This window comes from Saccostrea cucullata, unplaced genomic scaffold (genome assembly GCF_032062105.1).
Source record: "Saccostrea cucullata isolate Sc308-1 unplaced genomic scaffold, CSIRO_AGI_Scuc_v1 ctg2418, whole genome shotgun sequence".
Lineage (NCBI taxonomy): Eukaryota > Metazoa > Mollusca > Bivalvia > Ostreida > Ostreidae > Saccostrea > Saccostrea cuccullata.
In genome coordinates this window covers 3533-22225 of record NW_026941080.1, presented here as the reverse complement: position 1 = coordinate 22225, position 18693 = coordinate 3533, and the positions used below count along the sequence as shown (strand labels likewise).

Here is an 18693-nt window from a genome sequence, read left to right as displayed (position 1 = left end):
TAATTAGTGGATTATGCATATCAAATATAAAATCTCTATTTCTTATGGTTCAAAAATTATGTCGAAAGTTCGAAAAAGCTATTTTAAGCATGAAGGTCACATTCAAGGTCACAAGTCATTGACCTTGGTGTCAGTTAAAAGTGCTTAATTAGATGAGTATGTGTACCTTATACATGTTATATGAAGTCTCTATCTCTCACGGATCAAAAGCTATGGCGAAGATTAAAGTTGACAACAGACAGACAAACAAACATACAAAGAGACAAACAGGACAAAAAGATGCTCCCCGAATAAAATCGGGCATATAAAAATCCATTCGTCAAATTTATATTTTAGAAAGTCAGGAATCAAGTGGTAAATTTTTTTGTAGGTAGAGGTGAAATTTGTGGGCAAAAAGTTAAATAAATAAAAAAATAACTAGGTGTTTTATCATATACTAATTTTATAAACAGTGATTGATGAAAAGGTTACGAAATTATATACAGGTGTTGGAGAAAATGAAGGGCACATGCACCCCAAGTTTCACGCATACATAACAAATAGAGATCCTTGCATTTGTGCCAACTTTGCCTAACCTCTCTATAAGATATTTATCTATAAAGTATAAAATAGTAGCATGAACGATTGAACTGTTAACTTTTTAATCTTAAAAGACAACGACTTGCATCTGACACGTACTCGACTTTCCTCGGGTGGGCCACTTTTTTCTACAGGTCTCAAATAAATGTTGTGACTATATATTTGTCGCTGAAAAAAGTTTTGTAAGATTAAAATAATCATAGATGAAGAGGGACTAAGACAATTCACATTGAAATTTCTAAAATACTTATATAAATGGTAGATTTTCGGAAAAAATTGAAAATTTTAGTGCTGTCAAACAGTATTCCAAGCATGTAGGTGAACTAATAGAGATAACTACGGCTCGGAAAGTTTTACTGGACATTGTATTTCTTTGCCAGAAATTACAGATGCACCTTTTTGTTCCTAAAGAGAATTGTTTGATTAAAATCAAGATTTATTAATGTTTACTTTGTTTATATAAATTGTGATTTGCTACAAAACATTGTTCTTAATAAACGGATTTTCTTTTGAATCCAATTGCATCATTGAAATACCGGATGGGAAAAGGTTACTATGTTAGGACACGGTGCTTGTCATATTTCTTAATTGCCTATTTAATACTTCTTTGTTTCAAAATCGTCAAGTTATTAAAGGTCATTTATTAATCTAAACCACACGTTTTCTTTTATTTATAATAAATTTATTATTCATTAGATTATCATAGACTAAAATGAAAAATAAGAAAAACTTGTTTGAATGATTATTAAAATAACATAATATACATGTTTTTGCATAAAAATTTTTAAAAGTGACAAAATAAGCGCCAAGGAATTTCTCTTTTTCTTTCCTCTGACAATATAAATATCAATATGATATTAAAATAATATACAAACTTACATTTATGTAAAAATGATATGAAAAAAAGTCTTTTCTAATGGAGCTTAGGAATAACTGAATTATTTATTCTCGATCGTCAAGGAAAATTGTATCATTTATTGTTCTATTTTATAAAAAAAATGAATGTTTTTAGGGACATCTTTAACTAAAATATACCTGTCTTGACTATCCGTATGATGTCGAAATTCTTTTAATACTTGTTTTTTTTTCTCCTTTTGCACTTTAATAGAGGTCTGAATCACTGCAATACGAATTCAGTCAGCTCTAAAATCTCTTTTTCGAGAAAAACAAAAAGGTAAGAGAAACTCGGTTACCCTTTATAAATACAAATATAGTTCTCACCCACCCCAACACGCGCAAACTGAATCTAGATAAGTAAATGTAGAAAAAGATACACTTATAAACGAATTTGTAAAGAAATTATCCTTACACATGTTTGTAAATTGGAAAGAATTCATAGAAAGGGTACATAAACCTTAACCCTCGCGTACATACAAATAAAATATGCATACTCGTTACAACCCCTTTACTAGATATTTATCCTCCAGGCATTTAATTTCCTTACATGAATGGCTTTCAATGATCTTTCAAAACACAGCTCCTTGAGTTTGACACGTAAACGGCCTCTTGTGTATTAGACTCCCTACGGTGTATTAAGATAAAATAGTATACTTAATGTTATTGATGTTGACAGATAAAAAAGACGCGAGTGCATTGTACCTCAGTCTAGTAAATTTTGTGTCATGGGCGGATCAATGTATAGAATTTCCAATCAATTTTCTATTATTTATATTCATGCACGATCACAACCAAATTTAAGATAATATTAACGTTATCATTTTCTTCTGTTTGAAAATGTTTTCTACATTTGGAACCAAAAGTTTCTTAGAAACATACATGTATTTCTTTCTTTTAAGGTAATTTCATTTTCAACTTTTTTTGTTAAGGTGGTATTAAAAATTGAATACTAGTATGAAAATACTTTAACGTAAGGCATATTTATGTTTGTATATTTAAATAATTATCTCCACTGATGGCAAACTGTAGTCTGAAGTGACAACATTCTCACAACTACAACCTACAAATAGGAATTATCTCACTGTACATACGTATAATATTCAATTGCTTTTAAGCTTGAATTACGTATATTGTTTTATATTGGATTCCGAAATTCCATAAGAATCCTTACAAACAAAGATACATTGCAGGTTCCGGTAAATATTCAACTAAGCCTCTTTTGTTACTCCTCACTAAGATATTGACAGTAGTGAAGGAAAAACTTCAAGAGTACTGTGCAACTATATATTCAAGAAGTGGTGTGAATCAGATGTGGATGCTTAAAAATTCTTAAGAACTTTTGGATAATTTGAAATCACAAGACTTTACAAAAATCAACAGCTTAAAAACGTAACGACTTTTCAACTTTATACACAACGATACCCCACGACAAATAAAAATCCAGGCTTTTTGATATCACTGACAGGTGCTTCTTCAATAAAAATGGAACCCGTAAATTTACTTACCTCGACATTGGTCATTTGCAAAATTATTTTGTTTAAACAGATTCTTATTGCACACATAAGTACTCTGAAGTTGACATCAAGAAAATGCTTGAGTTTCTGATTGACAATATCTATGTGGTTTTTGGAGACCAGGTATTCCAACAATCTATTGGAATTCCCATGGGTACAAATTGCGCTCCGTTATTAGCAGAATTATTTTTATGTTCATATGAAGCAGAATTTATGCAAAATCTTATGCGTGAAAAGAAGAAAACACTTGCTGTGGCCTTCAATTCGACAAATCGAGATATAATTTCCATTCCGACGTTGATACGATATATCCTGGTGAGCTTGAAATAAAAGATATCACCGAGTCCGACACCTCTGTTTCATATTTGGATATTTTACTTGAAAAAGACACTAATGGTAATCTAACAACCAAGCTATATGATAAATGTGATGACTTTATCTTTTCTATCGTCAACTTCCCTTACTTATGCAGAAATATACCTTCATCACCTGCATACGGAGTATATACATGTATATCACTGTTGATTCGCTACGCAAGAGCATGGTCTATGTATGAAGAATTTCTAAAACGAGGAAAATTATTGACAAGCAAGTTGATGAAACAAGAATATCAGCAGTCTCGTTTAAAGTCATCATTTCGTAAGTTCTATGGTCGATACAACGACCTTGTCAGCAAATACAGTTTATCATTGAGTCACATGCTGACTGACGTTTTTCATACCCATTGTTAGTCCATTATTTATACACTGAATTGACGCCGGAATTTTTCCGTTATTTCCTGATCATGAAAAAGGAGCACACGGTGGGTGTGACCGGTCGGCATGGGATGCTCACTCCTCCATGGCACCTGATCCCACCTCTGATGTTTCAGGGGTCCTTGTTTGCTCTGCTCTTATTTTGTATTGTTTTATGGACTTTGAGATTGAATACTGTTCGTTATCTTCATATCCTTCCTTTCACGTTTCAAAATAATTTTGGTACCCCGATGAGAACATAAATGTTCAAAATCGCGTTACCTAGTTGCTAAAAGGTAACAGTTTACTATCTCATAACTCTTCACAAACATTTCCATATATTATACACTTATCCACTGGTTGTGAGTGGGATAGCTCTTTTATCAAACCCGCGACAGAGAACTATTCCCCGAGGGCTTGCCCGAGGGGAATAGTTTCTGTCAAGGGTTTGATAAAAGAGCTATCTCACGCACAACCAGTGGATAAGCGTTTTATTATACTGATGTATAATATAATTTATGAGGTTTGAATTTTTTCGGAGTAAGATATTACTGCAAGAATAATCTGAAATCCTGATGACGTCACAATGCTACTGAAGTCATTATGACATCATCAGTAGATAGGTCTATCGTTGGAAATCAAAATTTGGAGGCTAAAATTGCATGAAAATTTTCGGAGGGTGGATAGCAAAAACTATACCCCGGGGTATAGCTTTGCTATGCGTGAACTATAAAAGATAGCTTGTTTACCTTCTGAACTTTATATAGGAAACATTTTAACAGAAGTATAATAATTTAACTTATTTACTGCAAACATTATTTCTTCGCATGCGATAAACTGACTTAGGATACTTTCATTAATTATGTCTACTTTAATATCTATGTCACTATTTTGGACAATACATTCATTTGTTTTCTTCAAAAACTCAAACATAGAATCTATTTCAACACTCGTTTTATTTTTCGGATTTGACTTCTACGTAAAATATGCCAATATTCTTTCGGCTTTCCTTTTTTGTAGTGATTTAAGCTATGTGAAATTTCATTATTATATACTCTTAATCTTATTATTCAGATTTTAATGAATTTAACTTACTTTTCTTTATTTTTTAAGCGCGTGGGCAAATTACTGCGGCCATAAAAGAATTATTTAAATATTTCAATAAATACTTATTTAATTCTAAGAAAGCCAGGGAGCTGTATACAAATATTCCTAAATAATGTTTCATGGACCGACAGGTGGTTAAATTTCCTCTCATCACTATCAGTAACCCCCTCCCCCTTTAAAATGAATACAATGTCTTCCTTCTGAGCCGAGAATGTCAGTCGGTTGATTTGTTTTTCGTACATGCATGTATACATGTGGGTTAGGGCTGGTGTTGAATTTCGAGATCGAGAAATTCACAACCTATTTTTTTACGCAAATCAATAATCATACACGACATTTTATGCCACACTATGAATATGTCCGGGGCATAAAGTGTTTGTCAAGTCGGACGTCTTCCATCCTTCCGTCTTTCCGCTTGTCCTTCCGTCACACTTTGTCTTTAAATAGCTCAATTCAAAGCTCAGTATCAAACAGACTATCCAAGATTTAAAAAAAAAATTCCCTGCATATCTGGCTGATTCAATGTGTAGCTGTAATGAGGGGGGTCGAATATTTGAAAAAAGTCTAGTAGTACTGCATTGAAATTTTTGACGAATTAGCGATAATGTTGACCCCCCCCCCCTACCCCATTAACATTTAAAATAAAGGTCGACCTTTCGACCTACCTAATTTACATTCCGGTAGAATTATCAAAAAATCAACTCTACTAACTTTCAATACGTTATCACCACAGGGGCCGGTAACATACTGTTTTTAATTTTACGTAATCACTATATATATATAAAAAAGGAAAGGGAAAAAAGAATGTAGCCAATTAAATTATAACTAGAAATCATACAACAATAAATACTCTTTAATAAAACAGAAACCTCGTTACTTTTTATAGCGTTTAAGTTGGGTAATACTAACTCGATATCCCGTTGTGCTAGTCGATGTACTTTAAGTCATCCACTAAATAAAACGAGGCAAAATTCGCATATTTTCTCCAGTTTTGAAGTCTTTCCGGAGATGGAAAACACAAAGTAAAGATCCAGCGTTCACGAAAATCATCTTTTTCTTTTGTTAATTGCAATTAAAAGGTACAACATATCCGATTTGAATAAATACGGTAGCTTTTTTCGTTCACAGAGAGGCTCGAGCCCAGAACAGACGACATTTTGGAAAAGCCCATGATTGGTAAAAGGCGGAGCGTGATTGGTCAGATATGTTCTAGAAAAGCACCATTGACCAATCGCATCTCGCGTTAAATATTGGATGCAATGTTTAGCGAATTTAGTGGACGACTTAAACTACATCACTTGCATAACAGGATATCGGATCTGCAAAACACGACTTACACGATTCTTAAATGACCGCGATGGTATTTTTTTTTTTTAAAAAGTGATTATTACTGAACGATCCCAGACGTTATTTCACTAACTGCAAGGTATTTTATTGAAAACACGAGTCATTTCCGAGATCAACCCTGTGTAAATTCGAGCTGACGTTGTTCCCTTTCTCTTTTTGTATACATATAGTGATTACGTAAAATCAAATACAGTATGTTACAGGCCCATGTGGTTATCACAGAGAAAAATTTACAGATGGAAATATTAGTGGTTTAAATGCCAGTTTAGGACGACAGGTAGAGCACGATAAAAGTCTAAATTGTATCCTGATTTATGCAATCCAACATCTATTTGTATATACAAACTGATTTTCACATTTTGCATATGCTATGTACATTGCACAAATAAAGCTGCTGCGTGTCGTTGCTATATCGGTATGATGTGTTGGTTATTGAACTATCATTTGAAAGTAATAAATGGATTAAGAGTAGAATGACTATGTAGCGGTAATGATACACACCAGTTGAAGGGCATATTAACGTTTGTAGACCCAGGGTAGGCCACGCAGCACAGTTAAGGTTACAAATGGAAATATCGGCGATTTTTTTAAGATAAAAAATACATACTTTATTAGGAGGGGTGATTCTTTTTAGGACTTCACTGATATAAAAAAAATGTAATGTGGTTTAAATCTACATGTTGGGGACATTTAGATTTTTTATTTAGACTTGTAACGTGATGTCGACGTCACATGATTTAAACAATTATACTTGCAGTTTAGAAGTCATGTATAAATTCCAATATTGCAAGGGCATACCTAAATTAAAAAATCTTAGTTTAATTGATAATCCTTTTCAAAATTATATGTAGTTTGTGAAAAGTGCTGCGAACCTATATAGATTCCCCTTTTTAATTGCTAAAATTTAATTTGTTGGACGGCAGGTTGAATATTTTGCTGGTCAAATACATTAAATATAGTTATAATTAATTCATTTGCAAGTTTTCATGAAGTTCGCAGCACTTTTCAAATACCCTAATGGTTCTTGAGTTTATGTGTAAAAACTTGACAAGATGCATTGAGGGTATGCCCTTGCAATAATTCGAGTTATTAGGACCCTTCCATTACTTTTTCAGTGAATCTGCACACGACAGTATCACTTGTCTGGAGAATGTAGGGACAGTTTATAAATAAAATACTAAAACAGACATCGCACCCAAGTTAACAGCCTTTTATTTAATTGAAAATATTTTATTTGAGAAAAAAAGACATTTTTATTGTACAAAATGTGACTTGATCAGCCTCTCACTGTGTATAAACTGCGTCATTTTTGCGAGGTGACGTCACATTGACAAGTGCATTGCAATCGATGTACTGTAATTTATATACTGTTGTGTGGGATTAAACAAACGACAAAACTGCATGTAATAGTAAGTTTGTATGTAGTATACAGCTATCCAGCTGTTTGAAATTGCACATAATTTCATTTTTTTTTTATATTTTAAAGACCTTATATTATGTGTGACGTCATAGAAAACATTTCCCGTATAAATTAGGCCCCGCCTCCCGGCGCTTGCTTTGGCTCGAAAAAAGTCCTATCACGGACTTAGAAATTTTTGAACACCTTTTCTGCAATATCTTTTTACATGTAAACATTTTGTAAAGACATTAAGAACAAAACTTGTAGAGAATGTCACGATCTTTCGACAGATATCAACAATAAGGGGCTGGTCCCTATAATAAAGGGCCAAAAGGGGCCGAAAGTTTTCCTTTATTTCTCAAAGAGTATCGAGATTTTGTAATACGTCAAAGAAGCAAAGTTATTGAAAATGTCAAGCTTTATCTAATGAGGTCATCAAAATACGTCTGGGGACGTATAGTTTTGCTGTTCTTGACATGGTTTGTGTAACATATTTCACTGGAAGCTTAAATCTCAATTTTCTGTCTGTCGACGTCACTTTCGGTCAAACCGTAAGTAGACAAAAATGGCTTAATATTGCAATAATAAATAAAGATTAGGAGGATTAAACCATTTTTGGACTTCATTACTCTTTTTTTAAATGAAAGTTACAGATGTACTTCCGGTCAAACAGGATGGAAGACCTACTCGTTGCTTTGCAACGAGCTCGGCTCTAGTTATTATTGTTTTTTTTACTTACCGATTTTGTGCACGCAATTTCTCGAAAACGGTTCGATCGATTCGCATGAAACTTCAGGAATTATGTAACATCACTTAAACATTATCCGTTTTGATGACGTCACTTCCGGCTTAGATATCGTCGATTTTCTGAATTTTTAGGGTCATTTTGTTCACAATTTCCCCAAAAACGGGGGACGAAATAGAAACTTCTAACTTGAGGCATGGTAGAGCTATGTATTGAGAAGTGCATCAGGTAATTCAAATTTACCGGAAATGACTCACGTCGGCACTCGCTATGGCCCAAATATAGAACCTATCACGAATTTCAAAATTTCTCATTCTTTTCTACGATATCTTTTACTGGGAATATTTTGTTAAAACATAAAGAAGCGTAGAATTTCAAGATCTTTCAAACGATATCTCGAAAAAAGGGCTGGCTCCTGAAATAAGGGCTTTGAGGGGCCAAACTCTTTTCCTTTATATCTCAAAAAGTATTGAGAATTTGTAATACTCCAAAGAAGCAAAGTTGTTCAAAATGTCAAGCTTTATCTATTGGGGTAGTCAAAATACGTCCAATGACGTCACTTCCGGCCAAACCGGAAATAATCGGAAAATGTGTATGTTTGCCGTTCTTTGGGGAACATCTGTCATTGGGAGGATACAATTGAATTTTCTGTCCGTCGTCGTCACTTCCGGTCAAACCGGAAATAGCAAAAAAGGCTTATTTTTTGCATTTATATACATAGGTTTAAAGAAATTCAACCATTTTGGGAGTTATTGCACATTTTTGTAATAAATCAGAAACGAGACTTCCTGTCAAACAGAATGGAAGACCTACTCGTTGCTGTGCAATAAGCTTTGCTCTAGTTATAATTGTTTCTTTGATTACCGATTTTCGTACGCGATTTCTCAAAAAGGGCTCAACGAAATCTTATGAGACTTTCAGGACGTATGGATCATCACTTGAACCTTATAAATTTTTTTCGTTTCGATGACGTCACTTCCGGTCTAAAGATATTGTCGATTTTCTTATTTTAAAGGGTCATTTTGTCCACAATTTTCCCGAAAAACGGGTTAATATAGAAACTTCAAACTTTAGAGTTATATATGGAGAAGTGCATAAGGTATTTAAAATTTACTGGAAATGACGCACGTTGGCGCTTGCTATAGACCAAAAAAGATTATCACGAAATTCAAAATTTCTCACACCTTTTCTACGGTATCTTTTTATCAAGAAATATTTTGTTGATACATATAGAACAAAAGATGTGTAGAATTGCAAGATCTCTCAGATGATATATCGAAAAAGGGGCTGGCCCCTAAAATAAGGGATCTAGAGGGGCCAACAGTTTCTTCTAAATATCTCAAAAAGTATTGAGAATTTATAATACATCTAAAAAGCAAAATTGCTCAAAATTTCATTGTAAAGTACTTTGCATTAAATGAAGAATTGCAGCTTAGTAGATTTTGTCCCTTTAATTTTTTAAAAAATAGCAACACTTTTTTTTCAAGATGTGAAAAGATGACAAGAACAAAAATATAACTTTTTTTATTTTTCAACCAATTTCGAAAAACGATACTGTTTTTGGAAATGGTTTTGACGGCTCTTAAATATAAAGCATTGCTTTTTAATCTGATAAGTGCTTTTAAAAATCATGTTCTATAGCTACCTGTTGTCATGGTTGCCAAGCCTTGACAATTCACCGTTACCAGTTTAATTGAGCTACTTATTTAGTTTGTAGTGGATTAGAAAAAAACAATAAAGAGACATTGAATAAGGTGAAAGCACCATCTTTCCAAATAATGAAAACACATAATTATATTAGAAAAACGAGGAGACAATCACATGCACACACTCACACAAACAAAAAGTAAACATGATCTGAATTTAGCGAATAACGAGCCTGATCTCACAGTCAGAATGTGTTATTTTAGCAAAGTCTGCTCCGCTGCGTATATGAATAATAATTTAGTGTCCTTTCAATTTTTCAGACACGTTGTCCAAAATATCAAATTTGAGCCGATTTCCTTCTTCGTCAAGGGAAACACTTTTCCATTATAATACCAAGCACTGTAAATTCGCGGATCACTGTTCAAGTCGCGCACCAGTTTAGCGTTCATTTGTGTTAGGTGATCGTGCATGGTGAAGATCTTTTAAGATTTTCGTCAGATCTGTTTTTGATTACCATAATCTTGATGTCGGTGTTTCGAAATTTTGCGATCACAGGTCGTGGTCCTCTTCCATCTCCCCCGGGAATCCGATGGATTGCCAGGACATCTGCGGGGTCAAGGTCAACGTTCACCGCTTCCTTGAGTGTCGCGCAAACCCTTTATTTACGATTTTCACTTTTCTCCTCTGCCCGAGTCATAAATTTTATACTAGATTTTTGGGAATACTGCTGGTTTTGTGAGTGAATACGTGTTCACAATGAAGAATGTCTTAGATTTAGACAGTGCACTTGTTACGCTACACTAATCCCAAAGTTAATGCAAAACTCACCAAATTGAGTAATAAACTCCTTTCCACAGAATTAAACACACTTAAAACCATACAGAAACAAAACAGCGGAGCCCAAAAGTTTTGGGCAGTCACAGACCATCACGTGACCGGAAGTCATGCTGCTTAAAAATTGGCTAACATGAGTTCTATTTAATCAAATGGAATGAAACTTAACACTTCGACGAAATGAATGATTTTAGTTATGAAAATGTGTTGATCATTAATCTTGTTATATTAATATGACGATGAGGAAAATTGTCTACGTATTTTGTGAATGACCCTTGTATATGCCAAACTTTATAAAAAAGTGTTTCAGTGACAATTGTTACCATGCATTTTAAAATGAATGAGTGCTTCAACCCTAAATTGGTAACTGGCGTTATTGCGCCGTGCCTTCTTGTGCAATCCTTTGCGAGACGTCGACGTTACAATATAAACTACTTGACTCACAGGATACCTCTTAGCGAGGCAGCTGGGATTTCAATGTTAATGTTTTCTAAGGAATTCTGAGCGATAATATATTCTACTGCTTGTTATGCCAAACAGATAGTCTGCTTTACCATGCAAAGTGAAATAAATCTCGCCCATTATATCAAAAGGTTGAAATTAAAATTCCGCTTTTATGTTCTACGTACCTATTTTACACAGGTTCTCCTCTGCGTGGGTGACTTAACTTCCAGAGATTTTAGAAAGTCGCTCGTGGAACAAACAATTGGACATTTTGGAAGACTGGATGTTCTTGCAAGGAATTCAATAAATATTTCTTAGACTGTAACAATATGAATGTTTAAAACAATCACTGCGTTGTAAACTAAAAATTAAATAGATCTTAAAAACTGCCACAAACATACATATTTGTATGTTTTTTGACAATAGACGATGGGAACCAAATATCTAGTGTTTTGGAGATCGAATCAATTTTTGTTCCCTAGTTTCACGAAATGGGGAAATATTTATTTCGGCCCGTCTGTCCGTTTATATTTCTGTCTGTCTGAAACACTTTCGTATCCAAACGACAGATTGAGAAGCCTTTGAGCTTCTGTAATGATACTACCATTTGGCCTAAAAAGGCACCTATCTATTTTAAGTTGAAATTGTCAAACTTCAAGTCTGTGAGTGTGTATACCTTTTATTTTCTGGCGATATCTCAAGAAGTTTATGCAATAAATTTTATACTATTATTCCATATGGCCTCTATTAACCTTATAAACAGATATTTATAAAACCAATAGAAGATGAGTTAGGTGCCGTGGAGGAGAAAGCATCTCCTGTCGATCAGGCACTTCCGCCTTGAGCTTTTTGTCAGCATCTGATAAACGGAAAAATCTACAGACAATTCAGTATGTAAAGGATGACCCAAAAATGAGCATAAAAACACTCATTTTCTTTGAAGTTAAAAAATATAATTATCAAAATTAAATTTATGGAGAACACTAGCAGTATTTAAGCTTAAAATTCCATTAAGCAATAGACACTTTGGATTTGAACAAATATGGACCTAAACATGAAACATACGAAGATAACGAACATTATTCAAGATCAAAGTCCATTAAATATGCAAAACAGGAGCAGAGCAAACACGGACTTTCAAAACATCAAAGGTGGGATCAGGTGCCATCTCCTGCCGACCTGTCACATCCGCGGTGTGCTCCTTGCCATGATCGGGAAATAACGGGAAAAATTCGTCGTCAATTTAGTGTATAAATAATGGAATAAAAATAAATATGAAAATCGTCAGTCAGCATTTGACTCGATGATAAACTGTATTTGATGACAAGTTCATTGTATCGACCATAGAACTTACGAAATGATGACTTTAAACGAGACTGCTGATATTCTTGTTTCATCAATCTGTTTGTCAATACTTTACCTCGTTTTAGAAATAGTTCATACGTTGAGCATGCTCTTGGGTATTAAATCAACAGAAATACATAAAATCTGTATGCAGGTGATGAAGTTATAACATCTCAGGGGTGGGATCATGGAAGTTTGAGCATCTTCTGCTGCTCGCACCCGACGTGTGCTCCTTGTCATGATTGGGATTAACAGAAGAAAATTTATGGACAGTTCAGTGTTTCGATAATGAACTTAACAATAATTATATATATATTTAGTCAAAATTGAAAAGTTCAAGTCATCAAGTTTATCGAATTTGTGATAATTTTTATTTATACAAGGTAAATAATGCTGGTATGGGGAGGCAATTGCCAATTTCAACGGAAACAGAGGAGAACTTTGACGAAATCATGAACGTCAACATCAAGTCAGCGTGTTTTCTCACACAGCTGGTGATACCATATCTCAAGGCAACGAAAGGTGTGTATTGTGTTCATGAAATATATGCAGATAACGAAAGGTATTCAAGCTCAAAAGTCCATTCAAAATACAAATTTTGAAGCACAGCAACCTTTTTATCAAGAATCAATGGAACATGAAGGATAAAATTGATGTGGAATCATTGTCAGATAGTGTAGATTCAAATTGGTTCAAAGTATGACCCTCAGGGTTAGGGCGGGGCCATCAAGTTTTACATTACATAGGAATATATAAAGAAATCTTTAACAATTTTCTTTTCATGAATAGCATAGCTATGGTGGGTCACATTTATATGGAAGCATCCTCAGGTAGTGTAGATTCAGGTTTGTTCAAATTATGCTCCCGGGAGTAGAGTGTGGCCAAAATAAACGTTAAGATTTTAAGGAAGAAAGTCACATTTAGTAAAAAAAAAAGAAAAAGATGTAAGCATCCTTATTTAGTAAGTGTAGATTTAACTTTGTTCAAATCATATCATTCTCCATGTTACGGGTACTTTGGGACCACATATGCATTTAAGTTTTTTTTAGTACTGAACTCTCTTTGCCTATGTCCTTGTCACAGTGCTCTTGTGAGCGATGTGGCCCCCCGGGCGTCTTGTTTTTGTTTACTAGTATACTGACGTGGTAATAGTGATTGTTTGATTTTTTTTTATTGGTTAAAGAGTACAAAAATGTACTTGTCAAAATTTATGAAAACAGAATAAACTTTTGTTCACTCATTTTGTCTAGACATACTAGACTGTTATTATCTACTCTTAACATGTCACTTCATGCGTGAAAGATATTGTATTTTTTCATTCTTTTCAGGTTGCATCATTAATATATCAAGTGTACTGTCTACTGCCACATTGAAGGTATTCTGAAAGTCAACAATTTATTAAATGGAAAAATCGTAGATATTTATAATTTAAAATAGCATTTATTTCTGAAGACCCTTTTCTTTTATGTACATGTAGATGCCTGGAACTTGTACTTATTCCATGTCCAAAGCAGCCATGGATGCTTTCACTAGAGGATTAGCACTGGGTCTGAATTAACTCATCTCTTCACTTTTGGAGCCGTTACCATTGTGTTTAGAGTGTGATGTTCTGGTATCAAGCAGAGCAAAACTACTTGAAATTATTCATACTTATCTATGAAATCAATCTACAAATTTGACTATGCTAATCTTATGTATGGATAACAAATCATTGCACTCGCTAATATGAATACAAAGTACATATAGTTGAATTACATAACAATATTAACAGTAGAAATGACACTTTTATTCTACTGTTACAGAGTTAGCGCCCCATGGAGTGCGAGCAAACACAGTAAGGTATGTTTATACCAGTCTGAAAATTTGAAACATCTTTTATGTGATATGAGGTAACAAACAAATTGAACTATGCATTTCTTAAAAAATTATTTGTTCTGTCTATTCAGTTTTTGTTCTTTAATTATCATCAACAGGCCTGGAGCAATTCGAACCAATTTTTATACACGTGATAACATTCCTGGAGTAGTAGATGAAGAATCGTACAGTAAGGTAATATAATTTAACGAATCTGGTATCTCAAAATCTTTTATTTTAGAATGCCATTATTAATTGGAATAATTGCTTTAAATCGTTATTAAAATAAGGAAAAAAATATGGAGATTACAAATTGTAATCAGGCTCAAAGGTCAATTGAAACAGTACAAATCGGGACCAGAGCCATCACGGACCACTAAAATATTAGAGGTTGGATCACGTGCCATACAGGAGAAAGCTTCCGTGTCGACCAGACACACCCTCCTTTGTCATGATCGGGCAAACAAAATTCATTTCCCTTTTAATTTTAATAATGACTAATCTTTCATCCTACCATTCCAAATATAATAAATCTCATTTAAAATATGTTACTGTAAAGAAAATAAAAGTAATCAAATGATTGAATAAATCGATCATTTACATTAAACAGTTTACAGATCAGTGCTTTTGCAGTTATCATAAATACAAAAGTATAAAATTATATTTTAAGAAAGATTCATTAATTTGAAAGTTCTAAATACGAGTTATAGGGAATTCCAACATAAAAAAATACACATTCCTCATGATGAAGCAAGTATTTGGTAAGATATGGATATGAATTATCTCTTATCATGTTATATAATTTGTTTTACAGAGGTATAAGACTGAAATACATGGAATATTTTACTGCATGCATTCCAATTATCCTTTCTTCTAGTTTCTTGATGCGATTGCAAAAGAGAATCCCACTGGTCGAAACACTGAGCAGGAAGAGGTAGCCCCGATTGTCTGTTTCCTGGCCTCTGATAAAGCATCGCACATAAATGGAGTAGAAATAGTCGTGGATGGTGGACGTCATATCCTGTACTAGATAGGACTGTAACAGGGGCATCAGAAAACTTAGTAGAAGTCAATATCATTGACATTATGATATTTTTCGGAATTGAAACAAATAGAATACATAGGAACAAAATTTACATTTAAACTATTCGGGTGTAATGTAAAATAAATACCGGGGTATATGCTCGTTACAAGTTTTTGATGAAACCAGAAGAAATCATTTAAACAGAGATAAAATTTATAGCAATAATTAACCTATGAATATATTATATGTTGATACATGTATTTATATATTAACCTGTTAATATATCTGATCTATGGTACTTGTAATCGATTAGAACATACGAAGTTTACCTGCATGTAATTGAATAATTGGAAAATAGAATATTTGAAAATCGGAAAATAGAATATTTTTAAAGTTGAATATTCAAACACACTTTTTAAAAATGAAGCTACTGTATTAAAATTGATAATTTAGCGTTTTCGAATATCTATTCAAGCTGATTTGGAGGCAATTATGGTTTCTTGTTTGAGATCACGGGATTATTTGTCAGTTTGTGAAGTTTTAATTACTGATTATCGTATTGTTACTCCATTGTCTTCAATGATATGCTGTGAACCATCGTCTATGTCTATCGTTTGTAGTTATCTATCAAATTATATTATTAGACATACGTTGTTAATTTGGAAGTTCAGATTTAGTTTTATATAATCTTGAACACAATTTTTCTTGTCTTTAATATCAAAAATACCTAACATGAGTCAATAAGTAATTTATCAATGAATAAATCTATCCTAAATAAACCAAGATTAATATTTTAAAATATATAAATTAAATAACAAATAAATATCTTTTTTTAAAATACATTAATCTTCAATATTGAAAGTATATCGATAGAAATTTAAACTGAAAAGGATGCTTATGTGTTTAGTGAAGGGACAAAACAAGTTAAATAATGAAAACATATCAGAAGTGTCATTGTTTTACTGTTATTTGATACTCGTGTAAAAAAGGTAATTATATTACAAGGGTTGTCCCAAAAGGCATAAACAATGTTTTTAACCTTGTAAACATTCAATTAATACATTATCGGATATTTACCCTATTATTACAAACAAATGCATTTTCAAAATCACCTGCCAGTTTTGAATACTTTTAATATTCCACAAAGCCAAAATGAATTTGAACTACCATATATATTTATAGTGGATTCCAAAGCTTCATAAGAATCCTTACAAACAAAGGTACATTGCAGGTTCCAGTAAATGTTCAACCAAGCCTCTTTCGTTACTTCTCACAAAGATATTGACAGTAGTGAAGGAGAAACTTCAAGAGTACTGTGCAACTATATATTCAAGAAGTGGTGTGAATCAGATGTGGATATTAAAAAATTCTAAAGAACTTTTGGACACTTTGAAATCGCAAAACTTTACAAAAATCAACAGCTTAAAAACTTACGACTTTTCAACTTTATACACAACAATTCCCCACGACAAATTAAAATCCAGGCTTTTTGATATCATTGACAGCTGCTTCTTCAATAAAAATGGAACTCGTAAATTTACTTACCTCGTCATTGATCATTTGCAAAATTATTTTGTTAAAACAGATTATGATTGCACACATAAGTACTCTGAAGTTGACATCAAGAGGATGCTTGAGTTTCTGATTGACAACATCTATGTGGTTTTTGGAGACCAGGTATTCCAACAGTCTATTGGAATTTTCATGGGTACAAATTGCGCTCCGTTATTAGCAGACTTATTTTCATATTCATATGAAGCAGAATTTATGCAAAATCTTATGCGTGAAAAGAAGAAAACACTTGCTGTGGCCTTCAACTCGACATTTAGATATATCGACGACGTATTGTTAATTAATAATGGTAATTTCCATTCCTACGTCGATACGATATATCCTGGTGAGCTTGAGATAAAAGATACCACAGAGTCCGACACTTCTGTCTCATACATGGAAATTTTACTTGAAAAAGACACTAATGGAAATCTAACAACCAAGCTGTATGATAAACGTGATGACTTTAATTTTTCTATCGTCACTTCCCTTACATATGCAGCAATTTACCTTCATCACCTGTATACGGAGTATATAGAAGAATTACACGCTTAGTTTGGACTTTCAGTAAGGCGTGGCATTCTCGACGTTACCTAATTAGCTTCTGAAATTTACACAGCTTCCCTTCACTGTTGAAATATACATATGATAGAAATGCGGCCGAATGTCAACTGGTGTAGTAAATAGCCAATTAAAAGTTCTCTCACGGCACAGAGGTGGGGCATAAGTCGTCTGGTCGTTATCAACAACAATTTTAAGTTCCTATGTTATTAATTTCGTAACCAATGAGAATCTACTAGGTATTCTCCATTACGTAGCGCAGAGAAAGTCACGTCCTACTGAAAGTCCAAAGATAGGGTAAAATACTCATATATCTCAGTTGATTCGATACGCAAGAGCATGCTCTACGTATGAACAATTTCTAAAACGAGGTAAATTATTGAAAAGCAAGTTGACAAAACAAGAATATCAGCAGTCTCGTTTAAAATCATCATTTCATAAGTTCTATGGTCGATACAATGACCTTGTCAGCAAAAACAGTTTAGCATTGAGTCTACTGCTGACTGAGGTTTTTCATACCAATTGTGAGTCCATTAATTATACACTGAATTGACGACTGATTTTTCCCGTTATTTCCTGATCATGACAAGGAGCACACGGCGGGTGTTACCGGTCGGCAGGGTATGCTCACGCCTCCATGGCACCTGATCACACCACTGATGTTTCAGCGGTCCGTGTTTGCTCTGCTCTTATTTTGTATTGTTTTATGGACTTTGAGATTGAATACTGTTCGTTATCTCCATATATTTCTTCATTTAACAAATTCAATTATACTTCATAGATGTAGAGATTCTCCTTAAAATTGTGAATTCTTTTGAAAAAAAATTCTGTCATAGTAACATTGATGATATCATAACAATTTTTAGGAAGCCAAGATGGACTATTGGCTCACGAACAAAATCCAGAATAAATTACGTATATTGTATGTAACTATCCCTATTGCATTTATTTCTCTGGTAAGATGTAAACCATCAAGCTAAAAAATTATAAGTGAAACAAGAAAAATTGAATTTACATATAAATAGTGCTATAGACAGAACATTGGTGTCATAATTTTCAGAGTTTGTTTCTTATTAAATTTGCTTTCTTTACTTCTCAACTTCAAGCTGTCA

The 18693-nt window shown here is 33.4% G+C and overlaps 1 protein-coding gene across 1 annotated transcript in view; it reads left to right on the top strand.

Annotated features, from left to right (window-relative positions):
• Window positions 1-15921, top strand: part of LOC134257067 (3-oxoacyl-[acyl-carrier-protein] reductase FabG-like) — a 41458-nt gene extending 25537 nt beyond the window's left edge. Inside the window, exons 3-9 of the mRNA XM_062739714.1 lie at window positions 11446-11535; window positions 12972-13113; window positions 13920-13966; window positions 14069-14138; window positions 14394-14430; window positions 14565-14640; window positions 15323-15921. Of these exons, the coding sequence (XP_062595698.1) occupies window positions 11446-11535; window positions 12972-13113; window positions 13920-13966; window positions 14069-14138; window positions 14394-14430; window positions 14565-14640; window positions 15323-15475 (615 nt within the window). The 3' untranslated portion in view covers window positions 15476-15921. The remainder of the gene's footprint in view (window positions 1-11445; window positions 11536-12971; window positions 13114-13919; window positions 13967-14068; window positions 14139-14393; window positions 14431-14564; window positions 14641-15322) is intronic.
• Window positions 15922-18693: the final 2772 nt, after the last annotated feature.